This window comes from Enoplosus armatus, chromosome 2, assembly GCF_043641665.1.
Source record: "Enoplosus armatus isolate fEnoArm2 chromosome 2, fEnoArm2.hap1, whole genome shotgun sequence".
Lineage (NCBI taxonomy): Eukaryota > Metazoa > Chordata > Actinopteri > Centrarchiformes > Enoplosidae > Enoplosus > Enoplosus armatus.
In genome coordinates, this window is record NC_092181.1 from 18671656 (window position 1) to 18686973 (window position 15318).

Below are 15318 nucleotides of genomic sequence, written 5' to 3' on the forward strand. Positions count from 1 at the left end.
ATGTAATTGTTTTATTGTAATTAATAATAACAATGTAATTTTTCAAGTAATTTGCCCAATAATGCTTGTGAGCACCAGTTGAGGACATTCCATTAAATAAAGTTGCTAATTGAGCGAATATAGAAAATGGAAACACTCCACTTTGATGGAGGTTAATCCCATCAAAACTCTACACATCCATGCAAAATCCAAGATGGCGGAAATAATGTTCTGTTTGTTTATTCTACCATGTTTTAACACTACAACACACCGCTCAGACATTTATCTCTTCGGGTTTCAGGCACATGATAGTAAACCTATCTTGAAGGCTAATTTGGCATAAAGAGAAACCAACAGGTAGATTGGTGGGTGACTGGAGCTTTTGAGTCCTGCACGACCCCTGATGGTCGTCGAGCCTCATTTTCACAACTACCTGTCTAGTGCATCATGTATATTAGCACTTTATAGTTGGTGGTACTTCTTCACATGCAATCAAATAAATGCTACACACCAGCTGCTGTTTTGCCGATTAGCACACCTTTGGCTAACAAGGAGTGTGGTGCCTTGTATGCCGTGCATGGAGCTCACGTTCACTTGGGTTGGGACGGCACGTAACGTTCAGTTGCTTCAGCTTCCCTGCTGGACGGTTCATGCAAAACAGACCAACGAGAGAAAAAAAAAAGGCGAAAAGGGAAGCGGAGTCTGGCACGGTCGTCAGGAGGAAATGGTATGCAGCTGAGGCTGGGCTGTGCCTCCCTCTGTCCCGCAGCTATCATCTCATCTGTTGTTGTTTACACAGACCACAGCCCGTTTTCAACCGGAAAACCGGGCTCCTAGGGACATATTGTGGAAGTATCTCTACCCGGTATGCCCCAACAGCACAACTAACACGGTTAACGGCTGAAGATGGCTTCGGTGCGGATGGTCGGCAAAGTTACGGCGAGACTTTTGGGAAGTATTCAGCCTCTTCACTACGGTCTCAAAACTACTCGTCCGGTTACATTTCTACACCAGGTAAATGAATCATTTAGCTAATTAATTTAATTCGTCGTAGGTTTGTGAACTGTTACACCACCGTACAACTAATTAAGTCGTAACTGGTTTCCTGCTTTTTGAACACAACCCAGTGTACTTTGGTTAACTGCGGTCGGTTTGAATAGCTAACTTCAGTCATTTGAGGGCACAGTTTCCAACTCTTCATGTCCTGTAACATCAGGCCAAGTTTCTCGACCGATCTGAGATCAAACGTTGGTTGTTTTTGCTTGTAGCTAAACGCTGGAGGTCCTCAACATGATCAGTTTCTCTCTGATGAAGGTTTTTATGACAGGCATCTCTCTTTCTGCCTCTGTCTGTGAGTCACTATCTGCTCTCTATTTCTGTGCCCTGTAATTTTCATTCAGGACTTACAGAACAACAAATAAATTATTCAATTATACATTACCTAACTCCACAGGGGTTGAGGTAGTCTAAACATGTTTACGTGACTGATCAAGCTGTGAATTGTGTGTATAACTGAGCATTACTGTACATTATCTCATCACTAAAGCTGTGCTCATTCAATTACTCCTCTGAGGACGCTGTTCAGGCATCCATTTGGAGAAAGAGACCATGATTAGGCTGCTAAATATACTTCTAAACTTTAAGTAGGGCCTTGCCCTGCACAATCCCTAGAGACACCACTAATATTGCTTTACTCTGCAACCTAACTTACAGCGTGTTCACCATAAAGGTCGATAGCTTATTGTATCATATGTCAGTACTGTGCATCATCAGGTGCTTGTCTGTATCTATAGTTCATCATGTCGGTAAGTGTCTTAGTGCAGGTGGGAAATTCTGCATAAAGTGAAACCCCACATTGCATCAGAGCATCACCAAGAGACTTTTTATTGTGTGGCTCATCTGTTAATTGGGCCTTCTTTTATTATCCATTTTATCATCCATTGCAAGAAATTGCAGAGGTCAGCTAAGTCATGAGCAAACAGCTCCCAAGTGGACGCCTCAGACTCGGCCAGTGCAGGGGGAACAGGGCATGCTGTATTGCTAAATGCCATGACGGTCTCCATACTGAGTGAATATTGACGTACAGTTTGGGCGATTGAGGAATAACCCATTATTTCCATAAGATGGGCAAGCTGTCATGAGTCACTCCTGCATGCGAGAATGACCAAGATGAGTTCTATTTTTAGGCTGAATCATATATAAAATCGGAGCTGCAGCTTTCCTATTTTCAAATGACATGCTGTAGGAAAAGTGTTCCTACAGCAAACCCCATTTAGACCTCATCTTACTCATTGGTATGCTCAGTATGGTCCAAACAAGTCATATTTCACCTTAATACATGCATACATACAGGCGGGGTGACTGGCTGATACTCAAATGATTGATTTTGGGTGGAAAATCAAGGCTGATTCAGTGCAATTTATCTAAAAGACTGTATTGTGTACTCAGTACTGTACAAGCTGCGAGAGTATTCTCAATGACTTTCCCTCCCAAAAGCCTGTGATAACATTTTAAACTCTCAGGAGTGGCTGCACAACAGCTTGTTTTGAATAGGCTTCTGTTATAAGAGAGCCGTTGACAAGGCAGAGAATACTGCTGCACACAAAACCAGTTTTAGGAATCCAGATGGCAGGTTGTCCATTTTATACGAGACTGTTTCCAATAAATAGTAAAGAGACTGAATTCAGATAATCGGCATTAGCCAGTGAAAGAGACAGGGATCACTCCAGAATGTAGATTAGAAAATGAAAATGGATTTTCTTGACTTTTCCTTCTTTGCTAATTCATTTGAATGAATTAGTATCGAGCTGTGTGAGCGTGCACTGTTTGGGCCTGAGACCCATTCTCATGTGGTCAGGGAAAGTGTCTTTTTCTGTCACATTTCCTTAAAGAAATTGTAAAATGAGCCGTCATCCACAAAGGCTCCACAGGAGATAAAACTTCTAACAACACTCTAACATCTGCTGTTACTTTTGTACTGCCCTCAGCAAAGGTTTGCCGCTGGGAAAATATTATCAAGGCAGACACTTTCACTTTTATGAGAGAAGCTTTATGGAGTTTGGCTTTTATGTCTGTAAGTGAGGCTGTTGTCAGATAATTTGTTTTGTTTCTACGGTAAATACTGTGATGCTTTACAGGTAAACAATACTATGACGAAGCTTGAAATATTACTAAGCAGGGCAGGAGAGCTGAGAGAAATGTGACTGCTTGCAGTACACTCAATGCAAATAAGTGATAGTTTGTTCTGCAGCATTCAGTCATTGTTCATTCCTGTATTTACGGTTACACATAAAAGGAACAGTTTGACATTATTGGAAATGCATGTTTGCAATTTTTTTATCAGAGCCAGATGAGAAGATCATTATCTGCTTTGCTGCTGTGCATCCAGAAATGAAAGGTTCAGGAGGTTAAACAGGATGACGAAGAGGGAGACTACAAGCGTAGCTCCATCTGAAGTATAAATCTCTTTTGACAGTATCTTCTGAGTATTCAACATATGCAGTATCTCCTAAAATTATTTGCCATTGTTTAAGGAGCAGTTCTAATTTGCGGCTTCTTTCTGAAAATCGCTGGGCACAATGACTGCACACATGATATTTAAAGTCCTGTTTTCATAGTGGGTTGCCAGGTTTGTCATAACTCTGCTCTGAACAAATTTCTGTGACTGCTGGATATGTTGGTGACTACCTGTATAGCTAACAAGTCTCAACATGTGGGGGAAAAAAAGCTCAGGAGTTGTTGAAATATGTATTTTTTTCACTTCCACAGAGGTGGGGTAACAGTTCCTCCTGCTCCCAGTCTTATACAGGAACACATCAGGAGGAAACTGTTTTGTTGTTATGGTCATTCTGTCACATTTATAGTTTGAGTGTGCTGAACATTTGTGCCTGAAATAGAGACAAATGTCTGCTGTTCCACAGAAACCATAAAACCCCAAAACGTCAAGATAACTGAAATGAGCATCATTTTGTCACCGAAAGAGTTGACATTTTTGTCTGACAGCTGGCTCCATCTGCTGTCTTGCACCTTTCATCGTGTGGACTGGCATTATACTGTAAATTGGAAGAGGTTTCATTCCAGCAAGCCTGACTGCCTGTTTCTCTTGCCCTGCTAGGCATAGAGGCTGCTCTTTATTAGGGCAGCATCCACAGAAATAGAATAGGACTGGACTCTTGGAAAAAGCATCACCCGTAGGGACTCTTTCAGACTTGTGTTTCACTCAGTAGATATCAAGGTGCTGAATTCAGGACCAGTGCTGCTCAGTGTGGAAAATTCCTCCACAGAGCTTTAGTAAGAGAAATAGTGTTAGACTCTATTTACACCTCGTATTAACGTGTGATCTGGGATCTGGATTAAGACGCATATATCTATAACTGCAGCGTCCCCAGGTTGATTCCAGCTGGGGACTTTGTTTGCATGTCATATACCCCTTTCTCCCCCCTTGTTTCCTGTCTGCTTCTGTACTGACACTCCAGTAAAGAGGAAAAATGCAGAAAAGAACATGCAATCTGTATCGGGATATCTAATGTGAATAAGGGAAAAGGTGTATATGCATGCAGAACGTTTAACCACGTTCTTAAATAAAAAAATCTGCACAAGTTGAAAGATGACCGAACTCTGCCTCTTCCTCCCGTCTCAAGCAGGACTGGCAACAAGCTAAAAAAAAAAGCTCTTCCTCTGCAAAAATAAGTAGAGTCAATACAGCAGCATTGCTTCCTTTGACCTGGGACACTCAACCAGCCCAACCTACCTAATTTGCATATTTCGATCAGCAAGTCAGTCCACAAATTGCATATTGAAATAACAAGAACGCGTATTAGTACCAGAGGTAAATACAATGGCCTCTGATTAGTTATCATTAACTATTAGAACAAGTAAGTGTGATCATGTTGACAACATTGGGCGTTTAATATGCGTTGATGTTCTAGTTTACAAACTGTTTGCATGCTTACATGTGAGGATTTGCTGCTTTTCTTTGTCATTTATGATAGTAAATGAAGAGTCTTTGAGTTTTGGACTGCAGGGTGGACAAAAGAAGCAATTTTAAGACGTCACTTTAGGCTCTGGAAAATTGTGATAAATTTTTTTCACATTTTATATACTGAAAGTTTTAAGTGTGTTCACTGGACAAAGGAATCCCAGAGACTCTTAACAGTGAAACAACACAAGTGAATTAATTTGCTAATGTTAACCTGAGATTTGGCTCACTAACAGTTTTTAAAGCCAGTTCAAGGTAGTTTTAATCCAACAAAGTAGTTATCGACTGAGTGCACGTCTTGTCCCACAGTGACCTTGTGATGATGCATTGCTAGGCTATGTGTGACCAAAGGGGAAATGTGACTCACTCAAGTTGGCAAAGGCAAAAAAATAAGTTTTTTGTGGCAGTTTTGAATTTTAAATCGGGGAGGGAAGTTGGATTTTGCTTCGGAAGAGTTGTTTTTTCTCCTTTTTTAAATTAGCTCCTTTTACATCTGGCAGGTTCTGGACCTTTGCGAACACCACATGAATTCTTAAATCAGTGTCCCTCTTTTTGTCCCCCTCTTGTCAGTATTCAGCTCCTCCATGGTGTTATGCTAGTCTGCAGGGTCAAGTCTTGCCTCCTTGTTATCCAGCACCACCCATCCTGGCTACAGTGAAGACACAGATGAGAAGTTCTTTCAAACAGACCCTCTTCACATGGCAGAATAACTATTTGAAAAGCTGTCAGAAACTTAAAGGCTCTGCTTGTTGGACCTGCTTGACTAAAGGCCAACTTCACATCTCCAGCATGCATTAAATTCATTTTATCCCTTCATGAATTATTATTTTTTGATTTTTACATATTTGTCACAGTGTTACCAAACATTTTATAAGAGCTGTACAAACACAAACCTTGCCTTTCCACCACCTTCATGCCTTCGCACTGCAGTCACCTTCACTGTATTTCCTCTTCGTCCTTCTAACTCGACCGGATCATTAACTGTGTAACGGAAGACAAATGCTTCAATGCAAATCATTTTCATGGTACAGTGCTGGCAACAGGGAGTAATTCAATTTCTCATCTTGACAGCTGTCGTTTTTTGGCCGTTTATCACTCTCACACAATTTCCTTTCCTCCTGCTTCAAGTCATGCCCGCAAGATACTGTAATCATACTGTCATCACAGTGTGATCACGTGTGTGTATGCAGGAAAAGTCACTTTCCCTTTGCTTAGTGGTATCAAACCCTCGACGAGAGTGGGAGGAGATACCTTCAGGAAGTCTCGATGCAACAAGCCGTAGCTCAGTTGTGACAGGATTCATAATGGAGCGACCAGCTGGGAGACTGCAGGGAAAATGATGCTGCTTGTCTCCATGATAACCCTGTTCATTGCTCGAGCCCCAGCCTGCTTCACTGCAGAGGAGGGACCTGGCAGTTCATCACCACATTGCTCGGTTTTCACTACCCGTCTTCTCCCTGTTGGCATGGCATAAATAAGAAACGCATAGCTCAGGGGGTAAATATACCTTCAGCTGATTGTTTTGAGAAAGAACAGTTGGAGGAAATGATTTGGCGATGAGGAGCAGGTGTGCAGCGTTGATCCCTGCAGCTCCAATTTGACTCCCGGAATGTGTGAAGGACAATGAATAGACTGCGACCACCCTGCACTCTAAATATTGATTTATTGTGTAATTGGGAAGTGTGTTTTGTTTTGATAAGCAGACAAATGTTCAATTGAGAAGCCAATGGTGACATTAGTCATCATGTGGAGTAGAAGGGCTCCACTCCTCTCTGCAGGCTGTATGCGTGTCTTGTGACATGCATGGGCGTGATTGATGTTACTCATGTGTTTGCTGGTTGTGGGCTTGTTCAGGCAGTACAGTCTTTAACCTGCAGTCTCTTAAAGCCCTTTGTTATGTGTTTTATAATCTACGGGTGTGTCTGTCTCCGTGCATGGGAGTTGCCCCAATGTAACAATAGATCATGTATAGCACTGAGGTTGGTCATTTTTGATTTAGAACTACTCCAGTAGTTGGTAGCCCTTCAACACACAAGCTGACCTTTCTTGTAATCTCTGTTTGTGAGATCTTGCATGTCTAAACAGGTTAAAAAAAAACCAACTAAATTCACATCAATGTAAGTCATGTAATAGTGTCAATGGCCACTGTCTTTTTTTTCTTCAACATCTGCCATATTGCATAAAACATAAAGCAGTTTGTTCATTTTTCCAGATTTTATCTTAACTTGTCCAGTGCCTGTGTTGGTAAGTGTTATGGAGGTTAATTAGCATCTCGGTTCATTTTGCTTTACCACCTTAGTCCAGACTGAAATATTTCAATACACAATGGATAGATCTGTCCATGAAATTTTGTGTGACTTTTGTGATCCCCTCACTTTTCCTCTAGCACCAACATGAAGTTGACATTTTTGGTTTTAAGTGAAATATCTTGACAACTATTGCTGATTCCCTGAATTTTCTACTAGCGCCATCATTAGGTTAAAATGTTAATTTTTCTATTACTTTGGTTTATGACCAAATACCTGCAAAACTAATAACATTCAGCTTAGCTGTACACTATTAACATTATCTGCTAAACACCAGTATGTAATTGTGAGCATGTTGGCATGCTTGTTAATGTGCAATATCATGAACATAATCTTTTAACATTTTGAATTAACCATACATACTTACCTATACTTTACCTATAGATTTGATATTGTACTTGCATAGCTATATGGCAATTCTCATACATGTCTATATGCAGCTCATCAAGAACCAACTTGAGGTATTGACTTATGATTCTTACTTTATTTTTTTGGCATTTTTTATATTTTGGATTTAGTGGATTTTGGATATTTGCTTATTGATGTTTATATACTTGCGCCATATATATATATATATATATATATATATATATATGTGTGTGTGTGTATATATATATGTATGTATATATGTGTATATATGTATATATGTATGTATACATGTATATGTATATATGTGTATATACTGTATGTATATGTATATATATATAGTATATTTGCACTCTGTCTTACTTTGTACTGCAACTGGTGCACAACAATTTCCCTCGGGATAAATGACTAAAAGATTCTCCAATGGCTTCGAGGGAATTTTCAGCAGCAGTCAGATGACCCCCGCCAGGCACATAAAGCATTATTGCACTCACTCCTTATGTGTCTGTCACTGAGTGTAAGGAAGCCAGGGGGCTCGTCCGCTGCTTTTCAATAGTCTGTTACAAAAAATGAACATTAGGGGTCATCTGTTACATAACCCCCCCCCCCCCCCCCCCTTAAATGTATATAGACTGTGTTCACCATAAATATATAACATACTGTTGCCAAATGGTTCCTTAATGTTATCGCACTGCTGCGTAAGAGCATTTGTAACTGCCACATGTAGGTGAGAGAACTAAAAGGGTCAGTATTTATAATGCAGTGTGCTACAGACTGTAATAACATGGGGCGAGGAGCATGGCTTTGGAAATGGACTATTATTCATCACACAGCTTTCAAGATGCATTATCTGCCACAGTAGCCACGTTCTGTTGATTTAGAACGGGATTGGTATGTGTGCGTATAGCATACAAACTGCCTGGAGTCAGTCAGCTGTTGAATTGACTCTGGTCAATGATCTCACACACACACACACACACACACACACACACACTACCATTCAGTAAAGAGACAAATAGCCCCGCATCACCCTCGATGCTTAGCTCCAGATCTGCTGTTTTCACATTCGCAGGGCACCAACATGCAATGTGAGCTCAGACTCACTGCCCTGTTAAACAATTTTTACATTAAGTTTTTGCTAATGAGAGTGACATGTTATAAGCCTTTTATTCTCATACACGAACTGTATGTGTTGGCAGTCAGTGCCTGCACCACTCAGTTTAATGAAGCGCTGTGGCTGCGGCAGTAGGGGCAGCTTATAAAACACTTTTCCAGGCTGTTTAACATACTGGTAATGTGTTTGCTGTCTGAGGTTAGTATGAGGAGTCACAGAATAACAAGACTCTTTTAGGTTTCAGGGACAGCATGGTTATGTACAGCTGTACTACAGATGAGCGGTATGATGACACTGAAATATTACTAATTTGTCAACTGTCCATTTAATTTCTCTGGTTGTGTTAGGCCAGTGGTTCCCAACCTTTTGGACTTGTCACCCCTTAAAACAAAGCAATGTCTACTTGCAACCCTTGTTGCAGTCTGTGTGTACGTGAGTTGTGAGCAGTTCAACCAAATCCTTCTGAGATTGTTATATTTAAAAGATTTTTAGACGCCGTAAGCATATAGTATTGCATAAGAAAAGCAAAAATTTGAGAAAAGGCAGAAAAATACATTACATAATGTTCAATCTTACGTGTTTAATCATCCGGTGAAACCACTGCATGAGTCAATGTGATGAAGTACTTGGGCTGTCGGATATTTAATTTGCTCTATTAGCCAGAAATGGTTTCTTAAGTCATTTCCAGAAAATGTAGCTACTATAGGAAAATATGAAATTACACATACACAGGGATAGAGGATTTTATCCACATCACCCACTCTATACTGCACTGTATGTATCATCACTTAAAACAATCTTTCATGGAGAGCTGGTGTGCTGATGCGTAGGTGGTGAAGCTCTGTGACAGCTTTCAACTGTATGATAACATCTGGAGATCTCACACAAGCTGATCAGCTAAATCTCGTCTCATTGGGGTCACTTTGTTTGGCTCTCTTTGGGCCATATTTATAAAATCACATTTTCCGTCACAGAGTGTTGCACTACTTCATTAGCGAGCTAGCTAACAAACATTTTTATGTAATCTCCAGATAACAAAAGCTTTTTCAAGCTGCCCTTAATAATGCTTCTTTCTGTTTCACTCTCTGGTTCTAGCCACTGTAGTCCATTCTGTGTTTTTGTCTTCATGGTTCATATTACCACACACTAAAGCCTCTGGCCATGTAGACAGTTACTCATTGCATGTGCATACGAATGTTGTCCTGTTAAAGCCCCATCTCCTAACCAGTGGAGCGTGAGGGTCTTCTGCACATCTGGCCTCTGCTCCATCACTGTGCCTCAAGGCTTGTTTGGCTTCTCAGCCCATGAAAATAGACGGTTCCCTTGTCCCTCTTTAATGTGATATTGATTGAATGAACGGGAGGACAAAAGGGTGGGAGAGAGTGGCTGCCACATCCCTAAATGCCAGTTGGACAAAGATGTATTCAAGTGGGACCCCTGTGACTCTCAGCTAAATAGGACATACTGTGGAGGAGTACACCAGGAAACTGGTGTTCAGAGCTTTCAGTAGGAAACTGCAGGACATAATATCATGAATCAATGATTTCTATTCTGAATCGGAACATATCATTGCTGTTAATGCTGTTATACGGATTACATTTTGTACATTCGTGTAAGTTAGGTTTGATGTTCTTACTGCTTGTGGCGTCATGCGTCCCAGAGGCTTTAAACATTGAGTAGAAAAATGAGTTGCATGTAAACTAAAAAAGACAACGCCCACAGAATGTGAAACCCAGGACAGAGAAGTACACCTGTAGACTAGAATAATGAACTGTTTCTTACAGATGCACTCTTTATTATCAGGAGCGTGGGAGAGAGTTGAGGCCTTGCAGAGTGATTGTACGTTTTATTGAGAGGCACACTGGCATTCTGTTAAGCATTAAAGGTGGCAGCCTAAAATTTAATTAACTTTAAGTCGTGCATCAGCAAAAAGGAGCTGGTTTAATCAGAGGAATCAGCTGTTCAGATTACACACACCGTTTAGAAAAGCAGTTCAAAAGCCAGCGATTGTCAGCGAATAAATTCATGTTAGCGTAAAAGCATTCTGAGAGCAAAGCCAAAACCCAGAAAACTCAATTGATATAGTTCTTGGCAGACTGTTGTTGAGTGGATCTTTTTCCAGATCCTTCTTCTCAGGATGCTGTGGATCTGTTTATTCTCCAGTGTCACCTGATATGACGGTTTACCAAGGGAGGGATGAACTTTTGAATACAAAGAACTCGGTGAATAAGCTGGTAATGCTCTTCTTCTTTGCTTTTCTTTTTCAGGTTCAACAGAGGCTGCCTGTACTTGGAAATTGTCATGCTCTTTTCTACAGTACACTCCTACCCTCCAGTGGTAATATACAGTTACTACATCCACATGATAACACACTGCTGTATGTCACATGGCTGCCCCCAGTTTGTGACTTTACTCCTGCTCAACCCTCTGAAAGCAGATTTCCCCTTCATTGCGTTGCAGATGTGTCTCTGAAGTACAAATATGGCCGCTTGGTTCTGGAGGTCCCGCTGCCGTCCAGGAATGAGCAGTGTCTGTTCTTCCTCCGGCCCATGCTGATGAGTGTGGGAGACCTGATCACAGATCTGCAGAGAGAGGACCCCGGAGCCACTGCCTCCGTTTTCTCCAAGGGTAGGACACGATATGTGTTAGCCATTTACAAACCAGACCAATCACATTCTTGAGTTTCAGTCAGTCTGGTTTAAACATTTTTGTTGCAGACTGGTTTGGCAGGTTGTCAGGAGTGAAAGCCGAAGAGCAACACAGTTAATAGTTTGGAATGATGCCAGCAGAATATCACTTTACAAACCATTAACTAATTTTCCTGTTGCTGCATTGCTTTAACATCCACCCTAAAGGCTTTAAAAGGTTAATCCGCTCTGAGTAGTAGAGAAAGAGCAGTAATTCCTTGTAGCATGCTTTTAATACAATTCAGTTTAATTTATATAGTGCCGAATCATAACAGAAGTTATCTCAGGGCACTTTTCATAGAGCAGGTCTGGACCGTACTCTTTATGATATTATTTAGAGACCCCACAATTCCCACCATGAAGAAAGCACTTGGCGATATCAGGCTCTTGGTGGTCGGAGAGAGAAAATCTACAGTTTTCACGATGCAAGTTCCACATAGAGATGTATAGTAATAGTAACGGTAGTGATAATAATATTAATATTGATATAATAATAGTAATAATAACAATGATAGAAACAGATGGAGAGGGACAGGAGGAGAGAGGAGCTCAGTGCATCATAGGAAGTCTCTCAGCAGTCTTGGCCTGCATAACTAAGGGATCAGCCCTAACCTCAAAACAGTGATAGGAAATGTACCTTGCATTGTCAAATTGAAGGATTTCTAGAGGCCTGAAGAGGTAAAAGTGTCCAGTATTTCTCCACGGCAGTTACAATGAAGTCAAGTACTTCAGCTGTCCTTGTTGGTCCATAATGCAGCACTCCCGCAGTGCATTTTAAGTACGACTGTGACTCACATTCTCCTGACTGGAAAAATGTGCTTTTTTTTCTGTAGCAATCGCTCTGTCCATCTGCACCACCCAAATGCAACACATGCAGGCACATTGTTCAGAACACGCTGAAAAAGTATCCTGAAATCATTAACTGGTGCAGGTTGACGGGCATTATCTATTAATCCAGGAAATAGAACTGAGGTGCACAGATGTTTGTATTCTACACCATTGTAGTGTTGTGTTCCCCATGTATCTCATACCAAGAACTGTAATTCTGCAGTGATGAGTAACTTTGTTTAGGCTGTAAATTACTGACTCCCTCTCAGGTGATTTATGCAATGTATGCAGGGGTGACCTGTCTAGCACTTCATTATGTTTTAATGGATTTTCTTTGTCTGTATTTTGTGTTTTTATTGTGTTCATTTGGGCAGTCTGTCAGAAAACCCTTTTTGCTGGGCTATAAAAATGAAGTTATGTGATTGTCTTCTGACAGACGGAGAGCGTGTAGCCAACACCACGCTGATAGACGCTCTGCTGGACAAGGACTTCCAGCTCGTCATCAATGATGCAGTTCATAACGTCTGCTCTCCTGAAAAGGGTACAAACATATTTCTCTCCAGTCATAAACGTTCCTCATTTTGTCTGCTTCGCAATTACAACTTAGGCCTGCTGATAAATAGCAGTTATTATCTCTGCAGGCGTGACTCATCGCACATTTCATCTCACCTTCTCATCCTCATCCACCTTGTTGTGCCCTCTGTTGCAGTGTGTACGTCCAGTGAGCATGCCATGGGGCTGGAGGACATGAAGCATGTTGTGCATCTGCTGCACACAGCGCTGCACCTGCCTGAACACCACCTGCTGAAAGAGAGGCATCTGCTGGAGAGACTGGACATCCTCAAACAGGAGCTGTCACCTCTGGAGAAGGTAGTATATGTGTCTCAACATCTGTTTGCCATTAAACCTCTCTTTCTCCCTCGTTACATCCCCTTCACAGTCTATTTTTGAAGTTTTAAAAGTGACAGATTACATTTGTGTCCTGTTAGTTATGCTGGACAGGCTTCTACGAATTGGCTGGTAACTCATCTCTCCTTTTGTTGCTGCCTGACAGATGAAGGCACAGCTGTCCCATACAGCAGAGTTCCACACCTCCAGGGTTATCTGGACCGGCATGGCGCTGCTATCTGTGCAGGGTGGCGCTCTGGCTTGGCTCACCTGGTGGGTGTATTCATGGGATGTCATGGAGCCCGTCACTTACTTCATCACCTACGCCACCAGCATTGGAGCATTTGCCTATTATGTCCTTACCAAACAGGCAAGTCGACATAAGACAAAAAACATGAGTTTTGTTCTTTTCCTGTTGTTGACATGAACTGATTTAATATAAAGGAATAGTTTGACATTTTGACTTTTTTGCAGAAAGTTAGATGAGAAGATCGATATCACTTTCATGTTCATCCATTAAATAGTAATCTGCAGCCAGCAGCAGTTAGCTTAGCTTAGCATAAAGACTGAATACCGCTAGTCTGGCTGTCTGAAGATAACAAAAGCGGGTTAACAGCACCAGACAATTTTGTGGTTTTATGTGGGGTTATGTGCTGGACTATTCATTGGCCGGCCACACTGGCCTCACGGTGAGACTCCAGGAAGTCACCGCACTAGTCCAAGAAGTACCTTGGCATGTATCCGCAGACCATAAAACTACAAATTGTTGTTTTTTTTATCTACAGACAGAGCCAGGCTAACCGTTTCCAGTCCCTATCCTAAGCTAACTGCTAGCTAGCTCATATTTAACACATAGATATGACAATGATATCAATCTTCTTCTCATCTAACTCTCACCAAGAAAGCAAATTAGTGCCTTTCCCAACATGTCAAACTATTCCTTTAACAAAGTTATTTAAATTTCTATCTCAGTTGTACAAAGTCATGCATATGTGTGCAGATGTGTTTTTCCTCCCCACATTAATAGCAACCCCGCTTTATTCTTTCCCTCAGGATTATATATACCCAGATGTTAAAGACAGACAGTTCCTGCATTACTTTTATAGGGGGGCCAGCAAAAATAAATTCAACGTGAATAAATACAATGAACTGAAGGATGAACTGAGTCAGGTTGGTTGATTGATTTCACTTTTTACATTAGCTAAATCCTTAGCCACACGGTACAGACGCTTTATAGTCACAATCTACCTCACCAACATGTTTTGGACACATAAAAATGTAGGAAGAAGTAAAGAAAACTGCATGTGCTACAATTGAACTATTTACGTACAAATATGAATTATGTAATTTTGAAATGCCAGTGACCCACTATCCAGTATTTAAATCAAATAACACACTTGCTCTCTATGACAATACTAACACGTGGATATAATGTTAACCATGTTAGTCATCGTAGTTTTGCGTATCAGCATGCTAACATTTGTTAATTAGCACTAATCACAAAGTAGTGGTGAGGCTGATGGGAATGTCATTAGGTATTCGGTCATGCACCAAAGTACTGGCACTAGAGGAAAAGTCAGAGCATCGTGCCGCTAGCGGGCTTAAAACAAGATTAAGAGTTTAAGAAAATTGCACTCATTCATTCATTGTTTCAAGACACTAACAATTATGATCCACTGCCTTCTGGAAATCCTGTTGAATTCGTCGTTGGTAATAAGAGGTCTGTGTGACGGTTTTCTTTGTCAGGTGGAGGAGGACCTGAGGCGTCTGAGAGATCCAACTCAACTTCAGCTACCACTTGAACAGATCCAGCCAAAGCCATGAACGAAGACAAGCCATGAATAACTGTCACCAACACTTACACACTCCAGAGCAAAAACAAATCTTTGGCTTTATTTTGATAATGGCGCCTTTTTAACCAGGAATCCACATCATTCTGTGTTTTGTTTACAGTCTTGATAACGATGCTAATTATATCTTTGAGAAGTATAAGTATAAACACTGAGGACTATTGAAATAAAAAGTATTTCCCGGACATTGGGAGAATCTCCTGTCTGCCTGATGTCTCATTATGGAAATCTGGTTGCGATTGTACTCACTGCTGGTAAATAAATAATATCCCTGAGTTCTTTTAGAGGATGGAGACTTGTCAACAGTTTCAGGTGAAATAAA

At 41.0% G+C, this 15318-nt stretch overlaps 1 protein-coding gene across 1 annotated transcript; it reads left to right on the forward strand.

Annotated features, from left to right (window-relative positions):
• Positions 1-675: 675 nt before the first annotated feature.
• Positions 676-15197, forward strand: LOC139294322 (calcium uniporter protein, mitochondrial-like). The gene is made up of 8 exons (XM_070916180.1): positions 676-993; positions 11011-11080; positions 11204-11371; positions 12695-12799; positions 12968-13128; positions 13313-13516; positions 14200-14316; positions 14893-15197. The coding sequence occupies exons 1-8, from the start codon at positions 886-888 to the stop codon at positions 14968-14970; spliced, it is 1011 nt and encodes a 336-aa protein (XP_070772281.1). The 5' UTR covers positions 676-885; the 3' UTR covers positions 14971-15197.
• The last annotated feature ends 121 nt before the right edge of the window (positions 15198-15318 follow it).